We start from the raw sequence: 13,369 nt of genomic DNA, 5'->3' as shown, positions 1-13,369 counted from the left end.
TCTTCGAAGGACCTATTCTGGAGGGCCACATTATCCTTCAAAACGAGGAAGACTCCTTATTCGGCACTCAATCAGCTCCCAGCACTCCCTCGTTAATATCTGGCCTATCTATCCCCGGTCCTTCCATCCCAGATACCAATCAATCAACCATTTCATATTAATGGGAACAAGTATCAATTCAATCCGAAGACTTCAATCTTTAACCAAGCTAAATTGATCTAAAACATATGAATAACAATTAAAAACCTAAGAACGATTCCTCTTACATATTTATTTACATAAATACTTATTATTATAACGTTTTACTTCATTGTTATTTTTCTTTGTGTTTGTATCAAAATTTTTGATCAATAAAAGCCTATGGGATATAAAAGCCATAAAGGCCAATATACCCGGTTATTTCTTATGTTTTGCCCTAAAGGGCGAAAACATGTAAAAGAAATAACTGCGAGAGATTTTAAGTAAAAATATATATTCTCAAGATATCAAATGGTCAGAACTTCTAAGGAGTGTTCGAATTAGATCATTATTAATTCCAGCTCTCAAGAGTTTATTTAAACTACTTAGCTATTAAATTTTATTTTTTCCCAAAAAATTCCAATTCAATTCGCGCCCGACATATTTTCCGTGAACAAAAAAATTTTTTCTTCTAAAACTGAGTTAAATAAGACGCAAATAACATATTTTCAAAGTTTTTTATTTTAAAAAGTGTATATATATAGAATTATAAATTACCAATTGTCATCATTGGGATATTCATATGTAAAAAAATATACAATTTATTTTGAATGATAAGAAATAAAATTGCGATTAAACATTCAAATCTGGTATAACCATTTTTGCAATTCTTGCATCTTTGTCTGTTAGCCGCCGAGGGCCAATGCCCTATTTTATCTAATCTAATATCTAGGATAGGATGAAAACTATTCAATTTTTTTCTTTTTTTTTCAATCTTCAAATTATGTTTACCTTCTTTTCCATAATTTTCCTTTCCAACCATCATTAATCCTTTAGTTATCCGAGCTTTATACGCTAAAAGAGATATATATTTATCATCTTTCTGTTTGATGTGGCGTCTATAGAGTAACCACGAATTCACCACACAGGAATCTAATAAATGAAAGAATATTCGCATGTAAAAGCGCTTCCATTTTATGTCAATTCTGTATAGTTCAATTAACATATCATGGAGATCCACTCCGCCCATACCAGCATTATAATCTTGAATTATAGCCGGAATTTCGACATTAATAAAAGATTTTTCAGATACCGACCATCTTTTCGTTCGTGATATGGAATTTATACCCATAAATGATGATATCGTGATAACCGATTTGTTATCAAACCATTTGCAAATTATAATATTATTATTAGAATCCACTTTATAATCAAGGGACCCTCTTCCTTTTTTCTTTAAGATTTTATCATCAACCAGATGGCATCCTAATAATCGATTAGATCTAATGGTCCCCGACATGATAAAGCCATTATCTTTTAGCGCAACTGCTAAATTATATGAAGAAAAAAGGTTATCCATGTAAATTTTATGATTTTTATGTGGGGGAACAGTTTCTAATAGTCGTATAACAATATCTCCACTAATTCCCATCAAAGTTTTTTTATATTTGTGCATTTCCCTAAATATATTTCGAAATCATATAGCATTCCAGATGATCCACATAAAGCGAAAATTTTAATTCCCCATTTATGCGGTTTTGAGCTAATATATTATTTAAATTCACATCGCCCTTTGAAGGGGACTATCATTTCATCAATTGATAATTTTTCCTCTAATTGAATCTTTCTCATGTTCATTTTTATAAATGGTATTAGTTTGAAAAGTTTATCGTAATTAGGCTGGCCCCTAAGGATTATATTATTATTATCATTAATATGAAATTATTTTCTCAATTCCAAGAATCTGTTTCTTGTCATGCATTGAGAAATTTGAGGAATCACTGTCTCTATAGCCCAATATTGCCTTATTGATGGCAATTTAACAATGCCCGTATAAAGGTGAATTCCGATAAATTTTTCAATTTCACTACTATTTTGTTGATTTGCCAGATAATTGAAAAGAATAAATATTCGTTTGTTCTACTAAATTGTTAATAATATCATCGTCTATAAATTTTTTAAAATATTTGCAAGGCGAAATTTCCTTATCAGGTGGAGGCAAAAATTCTTGTTTAAATTCTGTATTATATTTATATAAATCCTTATTTCGCCATAGGGTTTTCTTATTACTTGGGATAATATCATTTTCATAATTTTCCAGTTCCAACCCAATATCTGGTAAAATATCATAGGTCATATTTAGATCAACTACTGTGGCATTTTCAAAGTCATCATCCTTCTCAATATCTACATCAGATATATCTCCCTCTGGTATAATACATGTTGAGGTCATCTAAAAATTATTTATAAAATTTTTAAAAAAATATAAAATAAAATTTTCACTTTCTTAACTTTTTGGAAATATTATAGCGGCTTGCTAAATGGAAAATAGCCTATATTCAATTCTTACTATATCATATTTTCAATATTTAATTTTAAAAAATTTATGGAAAAAATTATAAGAAAATCCCAATGTTACCAATTTGGATTTTCTTTAAAAATCATATAAAAAATAGTTTTTTTAATTTTTTTTTACTAAACATGAAATACTAGTAATAATCTATCATAAAAATATTATTTACCTTTGATTTATATATATTTATATAGAATGGTAATCGATGTAAAAGTGTAAAAATTTTGGCGCCTAAAATACCTAACTTTGAACTTATATTCTGATATAATAAAATAATGATTTTGACAGGTTAATGATAAAATATGAAAGAATAAATATTGTTTTGTAAATTAATGTGTCTAAATAGCAACTATTCGTTTTTTAAATATAAAAATTAATTGATAAAAAATTTTGATGACAAATGATCTCGCTGGGCGCGAAAGGGTTAATAACTTTTGAAAAGTGGGTTAGGGACGACTTTAAACAACGTGGTTAAATAATTTCAATCTGAAAATACAATTGTAGTGTAATTAATAATATGTAAATTAAATTAGTTAGACTTTATAAGCTCAAGTTAGCAATAAATTTTATGGCTCGGTTGTAAAACAATTTCATCTAAAATGTGAATTATTTCAAAATGAAACTAATAATTTGATTAGAACAATCGTTTCGTATTTAGAAAAAAAATACCAATTTGCAAACAATAAAGGGAAAATCTAAGTGACGACATTTAATAATAAATTTGAATTTGAAGAAGTTAAATAAATGATAATCAATGTCAATATATAAGTTATAGAATTAGAGGAACTATTTCTGGAATTCATTGCTTTATACATATCCTGTAAATATTTTAAGGATATATAACAAAAAATTAATTAAAGACAGGGTCATGGGACGGAACTTAGAGTAGATTTATGGAACGAGAATGGATATTCTGTTACCTTCCCAGGTCCAGGGTTCCTAAAAATATATAAATCCACCTAACAGATGAATATAATAGGTTCTTTTTATAATAATAAATAATCATTAATCATATTTAACTATACAATACCAGCACTTCGGAAGAAGGGCAAGAATCTGATAAATTAGAAATGTTTTTTAGGTCCAAGGATAAAAAAGAAAAACATAGCAAAACTTATAAAAAGAATATTAATTATAAAAATTTCGAGTGGATCGCCTAGATAAATCAAAAAATTTAGAAAACTGGGAATCCAACAAAATAAAAATCCTATCCTGTATGAATTGGCTAAAATCGTATTAGCAACTCCATATAGCCAGGTAAGTGTTGAAAGTTGTTTTTCGACACTCAAATTTATGATACCACCACACAGAATCAATATAAATGATAATTTTTTAGAAAATATATTATTGCTTCGATGTAATAATTGATTCATTTAATGACTAAATCAAGATTAATCAAAATGTGTAGTTTAGAAAATATATTTAGATATTTTTCTGGGAACGTTCCGAAAACTGGAATGAAATCGATACTGAATAATCTTTTCGACCGGATCAGAACTGGCATGCAAAAATGCTCTTGTTCTGGTGTAACGTTTTAAATGAACCCTATTTTAAATAAATTTATTTTAATGATATTGACATTTAGATTTAACACCCTATTTTTTTTAGTAATATTGACATTTATGATTGACCTGTGTAGAACCCATCGTATTTAAAGAGTTTAATTAAATCACATTTTTAAATTATAAAGAAGAGTGTGTTAAGATAATTTTTTTTTATTTTTCAAAATTAATATAAATAATTTTAAAATGTTTTTTTTACAAAGTAAATTTTAAAAACTGTTTAAAAGTGTGTGAATAATATTTCTTTCTAATATATTAATAGGTAGCAACATGGGTTTGGTTTTCTGCAAGTGGATTCTACAAATGCAAATAATAGAACATCAAGATTAAAAATCATATGAATTGAACTTGAAAAAATTGAACATCTTATTTCCCCAGAAGTTAAATAATATATATTAAATTTTGCTCTTTTAGGATAAATCGAAATAGATATGAACATTAAATCTCTAAATATCGATAGTAATTATTTGACTTCTTACTTTTAATTTAAAATCAGCCATCACCCCTCCTTAAAGTAATTAAATTATATTGAAGTTCGCGGATATAAGCTACTATTTAGCCCAGCTCTTTTTCCTATCATAAGAACGTTTAAATAACATTTCTCGAACCATTGGGTGTAGTGTTGCTAAATAATTGTTTTTTTCCAACCTAGGAGGCCTAATCCTGAGTCAGGGTCGAAAAATTGACTACAACTCATTGCTCGCTAGGCCAACAAAATATATAGAAAATTAAACTAGCTTGTTTTAATCCAGGTTTAAAGTTTTTGATATTAGAAAGATGTTTTAAAATCTTTGGTTATTGTAATAAATTGGCATTGCCATTATATTTTATTCCAAGAGGAAAAAGGAAATATTTTAAGTCTAGATAAAAGTTTTTGATACTAGAAAGAAGGTCTAAAATTATTGGGTCTAGTAAAAAATTGGCAATGCCATTATATTTTACTCCACTAGGAAATAAAAATTATAAAAAAAAATTCAAATTATATTTTAAGCCTAGTTAAAAGTTTTTGAAAGAAGTCAATACTATGACTATCCATCAAAGTAATTGCATTGCTATTCATGGTTCCATATAGTGTTGTTAAAAAGCCGAGTTTTTACGGCTTCGAACTCGAGGTCGGAGATCAAAAATTGGCTTAGGCTCTAGCCGGCTCACGAGTTGACTCAAGCCGGCCCAGGAGTTATCTCGAGTCTTTTAAGCCAAAATTTATTTATTTATTAAATATGTTAAAACAATATAATAAAAATTTATTTTTTTTAAACATAATAATTTATATTATATTATTATATTATGAAAATAAATTTATTTGGTTTGATGTTTTTTTTAATAAAAAAAATGATATGCTTCTATTGTATTATTTTTGTTACAATTTATTAGTGATTTTCTGAAGTATAATAAGAATTTTAAATTTTCTTTGTATTTGAGGAAATTATTGGAGAATTTTATTATAAATAAACAATCTTTTAGGTGAAATCTTTTATTTTGTATATTAAAAGACGTGGTTTTTTCTAAATAACTTTTTTAAAAATATTTATATTAAACTTTTTTATGTTATTTTATATGTATTTTTAAGGAAAATATTTTATGTGACAATTGCCATATTCGTTTTTTTAAACATTTTTGAAACTTTTTGACATATTTATATTGCAAAGAGGTTAAATTATAAATTCAATGAAGATGTAACTTATAAAAGTGACAATTGTCATAATCGTTATTTTTAAAGATATTAGATTTTTTTTGACGATAATGGACAAAAATAGGTTTTTAACATGTTAAATTAAAATTTTAATTAAGATGTAACATATAAAAGTGACAATTGTCATAATCGTTATTTTTTAGGTTTTTTGAATTTTTTTGACGCAAATGGGAAAATTAAAGCTATTTTTAAATTTTAATTACATATCAACCCCAATAGAAAGCCAGACGGAAACAGAAACTTTGTCGAAGCAAGAAAAGGCAAGAGCAAAGTCTTATTGCTTTAACATCCAACCATTTTAAAGATACTGCAAGTAAACAATTAAATTGTTCCACTGAACACTACTGTGGGCCATTAAATGTTCTATCCTCATATTGTAAATCATTAAATTTTATTTCTGAAAAATGATGGATATTTTAAAAATTGCTGCCACAAAGGTCGTGTTTTATTGCCTTCTCTACAATATCCAGATTTTTTAAAAGATTTGCTTTCAAATTTGGATAATCCTTATTATAAAAATTTCTCTCATAATATTCGTTCATACAACAGTTCCTTGGCTTTTGCTTCGATAAGGGCTAAAAATGATAATTTATTGAATAAAGGTCCATAATGTTTTAGGGTTCATGGTCAAATTTATCATCGAACTTCACATTTATATCCTCCTAATGGCGTTTCCCCAAAATATACACAATAATATGTTCTTGAAACATCTCAGGCTATTGAAAATCGTTTACTTTTAAAAGAAAATTCAGCCTGATATTCATTTGTTAAAAAAAACTTGATATTTTAATTCGTTAAATAAATCCTTATGCTATTAGCTTTAAAACATTGGGTGAGGTTGAGAAGTCCGAAGAAATGAAGGTTCAGTTAGAAAGCCGTCCTATATCAAAGGTAAATATGATTTTTCGCCGTGATCGTGCCAATGATAGAAGAAGATTTAATATTCCTACTATTGATGAAGTAGCAATGATTTTTAACAACGATGATGGAGAAACACCTTGTGATGTTAAAATTTATCCACGAAATGATGATTCAAATTTAGTTATCTTAAATATTCTTAGCCCAAATTTAGATCCTATGGTATATCATTTACTATTTCCTTATGGTGATCATGGATGGCATACTGATACTATTTAATTAATTTTGCCAGATTAAGTAAAAAAAAATCTTTACTGGGATTCGCCAATATAGCCTAACCATTTTATCAGAGAATTAATATTTAGATTTTCACATCAATGTTTAAATTATCAAATATTTCTTACAATAAAGATTTTATTGAAGAATGGATATATTTGAATTTTATACAATTATATATCCTTTTAGGAAATTTTTATGCATAAGTAAATATTTGCATTTATATGATTACTAACTGATAGTTTGACAAAAATTAGAATTTTCTCCTTAATTTGATGATGGATGAATTAAATTAAAAGCCATACTTTATGAATTATCACTTTTATGAAATAACTTAGGTCTGTAATTTTGCAACTTGGTAAATCAATGAAATTTTTATTATGGAAGCAGATTTTGGTTTTGTTATTTAATACAACTCAATTGCCATTAGCATAGCTGATATTTTTAAAATTTTGCCTTTATTGGTTTCGTATAGGTTATTCCATGTTATTCATGCAACTTTCAACTGAATACCTCTCTTATCTTTTCTGAAGATGGCTTTTTACATGCATTCCATAGTTTTGTATATTTTCATCACTTCATAATTGTTGAATGTAAGTTATTCAAATAACTTATTATAACATTTTTGATTAAATGTATAACCTTTTTGTTTTACTTTTATATAATTTGACTATGATTAAATTAACCTCCTATTATTTGTTAACTTAGAATATCTTTTTATTTTTGAATTTAATAACAAGGTCTTAAATTTAATTTTATATTTTGTACCTAAGTAATAAATCACATATTATTTGGAGAAGTGGTTGTCTGTTTAAAATTTAAATTAGGATGAACATTTTTAACTAATTTATAAAAGGCATGGTACTTTATTATGTATTCATGAATTTCATAAATATGCCAGGAGTTAAACAGTAGGGGTGGTAAATCAGATATATCCCCTGAATTTGATAATAAATTATTTTGAAAAATTTTCTCAATATAGGATGGCAAAAAATGTACATATAAGAAGACAGATTAAATTCTTATAAACCCCTTACATTGGACCTATTTTTATGGATCCAAGGAAAAAATTAAATATTATGGGTTTCGCTGGGCTTGGGAAATATTTTCCACAATTAATATGGGCTTGGACCTGGCTTGGGAAAAAATTTTCATTATTATAATCATATGCTTAAAAAATTTTTAATTTTAAATATGGGTTAGACATTGGCAGCGTCTACATGACAGGATTTTCACTGGATGCAAACCCCCTTCAAAAATCATTACCTACCCCCCTACAAAAATTCCGCCGCCTTCAGCGGCGGTTTTTCTTTATTATTATACCTATTTATTTATTAATACTCTTTTCAAAGAATTTATAAAAGATAACTTAAATTAATCTATCTCTACTACCAACTATCGATATTTTGTGAATATAAAGAATTTATTTTTTAGATAATAAATTCAATTAAAACCTCCATTATTTACAATGAATTAATTATATAGGCATTATGAGCTTGCTGAAATATCTAAACCTTTTAAATTACATTTAAAAGGATAGTTTATTTGGAAAACAATGTGTATGATTGTTTGCAATATATAGATTTGGTCGATGAATTGTATTATAATAATACTATAATAAAAATATTAATTTTTACAGCAATATATTTTGTCCTATTTCATCTCAAAATTTAATAGATAACCCCCAAAAAAATTTATCCTACCCCCATTAAAGCAGCTTACCCCCTATTCCTCAAAAATAGGATGCAAAATGTTCCTACCCCTCCCGCTCTGGACATTGGCCTAAAAAAATTTTTAAAGACATGGCCAGGCTTGATCAAAAAACCAAAGCTCATGCTCAAAAAAATAGTATTCACTCTTAGTCTTAATGGGTTGGCCTTGGTCTAAAGTAGGGGTGAGCTAGGTTAATAAGAATATAAAATAGATATGATTTTTAGAGATTTACCTATCACCAGGCTGGGAACAAATTTTGAAAATTACTATGGGTTGGGCTGGACTTGAAAATATTTTTATAAATTATTTTGGGCTGGACTTGGGGAAAATTATTCAAAATTACTATCAGCTTGGACGCCTGGGAATTTATTTGGTATTAACTAAGGGTCAGACAGTGGCCTAAAACAAATTTTTTTGCAGGCCTTTCTGATTCCCCGTCATTCTTGACGGGTTATCAGCTAGTACTAATAAAAAAATCCGGCCGAAAGCCGTGCAAAAGCGGGCTGAAGGCCCGCAAATTGAAAGGCATAGTTGGCGAAGCTCCTTATAAAAATTTTTTTTAGTTGAACCCCCTGAGATTGTAAAGGCTAGCGACGCCCCTGTGGTACATCTTAACTGTAACGTTAATATAGATATATATTTTTACTTATTTGCTTTGAAAAAATTCAAAAATAACGATTATGACAATTGCCATTTTCTATGGTACATCTTCATTGAAATTTTAATTTAGCATGTTTACAAAACATATTTTTACCTATTTGCTTCAAAAAAGTTCAAAAATAACGATTATGATAATTATCACTTTTCTATGGTACATCTTTATAATTTTAATTTCCCATGTTTGTTTTAAAAAAATTTAAAAAAGTTCACAAATAACGATGACAATTGTCACTTTTCTATTCATCTTCATTGAAATTTTAATTTAGCAAGTTTACAAAACATATTTTTACCTAACTTTAAAAAATTCAAAATAAAAAATAACTATTATGAAAATTGTCACTTCTATCATTTAAATTTTAATTTAACATGTATATTTTTGCCCTTGATCCAAAAAAATTAAGAAAAACAAAAAATTATTAAAAATAACGAATATAGATTTGTGACTTCAATGGCTTATTTTCTTTGATATCTCAAATAGTCGCAAGAACTAGACTAATTAACAACAGGGCCAAAAATTTGATTTAGTCGACTAAATTAGTAGATTAAGCAAGTAGACTAAATGGGTCGACTATGCCGACTAAATACATCAACTTAGTCGACTAAATTTAGTCGATTAACAACACTAATTGAGAACACTTCTATAAATGGCTTGTATAGCTAGTATCAAGGTCTGGACCAAGAAAATATTTTTTGATTGCTGAGTAATGATCAACAAGATAACGCATATAAACCAAAAAATATTTTTAAATTCCTTTACATATTTTTTGAAATTCAATATTTGTTTTTTTGGTGTAATTTAGTTGTTAACAACTTCTTTTTCTTCTTCTCCGTTTTAAGGCGATTTCCAGGTTTACCCGGAGGTCAGTTTTCCCTCTGATTTTTCTTTTCCATTTTTGACGGTCCTGAGCATCAATATTTGTAAGATTCATGCTTCTCATATCCGCCGCTATCACATTTGTCCAAGTCATCTTGGGTCTTCCTCTAGGTCTTGATCCTCCTACTTCCATCATTGTGCATCTCTTTACCCAGTCATCTTTTGTCATACGTTCCACATGCCCAAACCATCTTAGTCTATTTCGTCGCATTACCATTCCAATCATTTCTACACCCAATCTTGCTCGCAATTCCTTGCTAGTTTTTCTCTCTCAGAGATACCCAACATATCCATCTAATCATCCTCATCTCTGTTCTTTCTAATTTGACTTCGTGAGTCGCTTTCATTGCCCATGTTTTGCCGCCATAAACTAAGCAACTCCTCACACAGCTTCCGTAAACTTTCCCCTTTAACTTCAGAGAGACTTTTTTATTTGTAAGAATAGACGACATCTCTCTGAACTTCTCCCAAGCTTGTCCGATCCTAGCAAAAACGGCAGAATCTACACCACAATCTGCGTTTAGCATATCACCTAAATAACCAAACTTATCCACTTTTTTTTCAAGGGTTAACCCATTGACAATATCCAGACCACCATTTTCTAGGTTATCATTATTATGTATCCCTTTCATGCATGTTTTACAAATAAAGGTCATTCTTTCTAACATCAAAACTTCCTTTTTTCCCGCTACATCTATTATGTACCCATTTCTGGCATCTGGTGCATTGGATAGAATTTCTAGCAACTCCTTTCCCACATACACCACAAGGCCACTTAGCGGATTCCTTCATCTTTAGATTTTCTCCACCAATCATCACCTTTGTCTAAGATGCATTCATTTTCAGGCCCTTTGCTTCCATAGTCATCTTCCATTTACTAATGTTATCCCTCAATTCTTCCTCACTGTTTGCCATTAATACAAGGTCATCTGCATATAATAGCTCCCAGGGAAGTCCTTCAAGCATTTCTCTAGCCACCACATCCATTTACTAAGATAAATAATAGTGGTCTCAGCATGGACCCTTGATGAAGTCCTACCTCCACCTCAAAGCTGTCACTATCACCATAATCCATCGTACCGCTGTTTGTGCTCCAACATATATTGCCATCACTGCGATAACCAACCTTTCCTCCACACCTGATTTACTCAAGGCCCATCTAGTAACCTCACGCGGCACCCTATCAAATGCTTTCTCCAAATCAACAAACGCATAATAGTTTCTTTTCCTTCGCAAGATACTTCTCCTGCATTTGTCTCACTACAAAAATTGCCCTTTTCCCGATATAAAACAAAACTGCATTTCATCAATTTTAATTTGTTCCCTTATCCGCTTCTCTAACACTCTCTCAAATAATTTCATTGCTTGTTCCAAGAGTTTAATAGCTCTGTAAGACCCGCAATCTAAAGGATCACCTTTCCCCTTGTATACTGGGATAATTATACTTCTTTGCAAGTCCTCGGGAATAGTTCCTTCTGTGACAATTTGATTGGCTAAATTCATTAACCATTCAATCCCTAAATCATCAGAACCTTTAAACATCTCTGATAACACCATCGTTAAACCAGATGCCGTCCCTTTTTTCATCTTTTTCACTGCTCTCTTTATCTCGTCCTTGCCAAATTTAGACCCTGGACCTTCTACCTTGGCACAACTAACATTATCCCATTCCTTTTCTTCATTCAAAAGTCCTTTCATGTAAATCTTCTAGGTATTCTTAATACCACTACTATCAATCACCATTTTTCCTTCCATATTTTTCAAACATTTTACACCTATCACATTCTGCCCCTTTTTGACATCTGCTTTGCCATTCGAACCATATTTCCAATTCCATCAGCGCATTCCATTTCTTTAACAAACTCGTGTCTTTTTTCTTTTTGAGCCTTCGCTATTAATTTCTTAGCATTTCTTTTAGCCATCTTCTAAATTGAAACACCTCCGTTTCTCATCTACAGCTTTCGCTACCTCCGGGTTCCAACACCAAGTCTCCTTATGTCTAGGCGGCCCTTTTGTCCAAGCACATACCTCCTCAGTTGTCATCACCCAGGCTTTCTTCATGACTTTTCACTTGTCATTTACCCTAGATGCTTGTGCCACCTCCGCCTCCCTAATCGCCAATGTCATATTGAATTGACGTCTAGCACTCTCCTCCGTCAATTTCCAAACCTTCAGCCTTGGCACAAACTTTCTTTTAGTGACCCTGGCACCTTTAAGAGTGAGATCTCCTACAACTAGTCGATGCTGATTTATACATTCCTCTCCCGGTATCACTTTCACATTTTTTACTATACATCGATCACATCTCCTTAATAACAAGTAATCCACTGCACTTTTGGTACTACCTGACTTATAAGTCACCAGCTTCTCTAATTCTTTCTTAAACATTGTATTACAGACAATCATATCCATAGCGCCACTAAAATCTAAAATCCTCTCTCCTTCCAAATTTCTCATGCCGTAACTGAACCCTACATGTACTCCTTCATAACCCTCACTACTCGCTCCCACATGTCCATTCAGATCACCAGCCAGGATAATCCCCTCTTCATTTGCTAGTCTCGATGTCACCCCCAATAGACTGTCCCAAAATATATGTTTCTCTTCTTCACTTCTTACAACCTGAGGAACATATGCCGAGATAGCAACATACAAAAATAGTTACTGATACTTATCAATCAAAATTGATTAATAACCTTTTTTTAAATAGGATATTAAAAGGTTCAAACTGGTTCACTTACTTTTTTAGAGGCTTGACTCAGATTGGGGTGACAATTATTCTTCTCTAAATAATATGAGTTAATAAAGGTTTAATGGTTCTCAATCTTTGATTATAGTAACATACCTATTTATATCAAAAAATTAATTAAAATATTTAATGACAATGTTTAATACCAAATATAAAGGTAATGAATGTATCAATGAACTTAATCACCCCAGCAATTCTATATTAAAAAGAAAAAAAAATTAATTTTATTTAAAATAATACGAAAGATTTTATAATCCTGAATCTCTGATGCTTAAATATTTATCGAATAATTTGAGGGTAGTTATCCCAAGATGGCGCTCGCAAAGGCTCATATCTCCGAATCTAGAGAAAATTTTGATTTATACAAAACTCTAACATAATAAGGATTAAGTTTCATCAATTTTAAGTTAGAATTCAAAACACTGGTTAATTTCAAGTGAAATCGATTACACAT

At 29.7% G+C, this 13,369-nt stretch overlaps 2 protein-coding genes across 2 annotated transcripts; both read right to left on the bottom strand.

Moving 5' to 3' along the window:
- Positions 1 to 10,423: 10,423 nt before the first annotated feature.
- Positions 10,424 to 11,153, bottom strand: LOC135928639 (uncharacterized). Its single transcript, XM_065465094.1, has 2 exons — positions 11,045 to 11,153; positions 10,424 to 10,791 (listed from the first exon to the last, which is right to left on the bottom strand). The coding sequence occupies exons 1-2, from the start codon at positions 11,151 to 11,153 to the stop codon at positions 10,424 to 10,426; spliced, it is 477 nt and encodes a 158-aa protein (XP_065321166.1).
- Positions 11,154 to 11,426: 273 nt separating this feature from the next.
- LOC135928638 (uncharacterized) lies at positions 11,427 to 11,864 on the bottom strand. Its single transcript, XM_065465093.1, has one exon. The coding sequence runs from the start codon at positions 11,862 to 11,864 to the stop codon at positions 11,427 to 11,429; it is 438 nt and encodes a 145-aa protein (XP_065321165.1).
- Positions 11,865 to 13,369: the final 1,505 nt, after the last annotated feature.

The sequence above is a fragment of the Gordionus sp. m RMFG-2023 genome, chromosome 4 (genome assembly GCF_954871325.1).
Source record: "Gordionus sp. m RMFG-2023 chromosome 4, tfGorSpeb1-WG-v2, whole genome shotgun sequence".
Classification (NCBI taxonomy): domain Eukaryota; kingdom Metazoa; phylum Nematomorpha; class Gordioida; order Chordodea; family Parachordodidae; genus Gordionus; species Gordionus sp. m RMFG-2023.
Note: the sequence above shows the minus strand (reverse complement) of the source record. Positions and strands in the feature narration are given on the sequence as shown.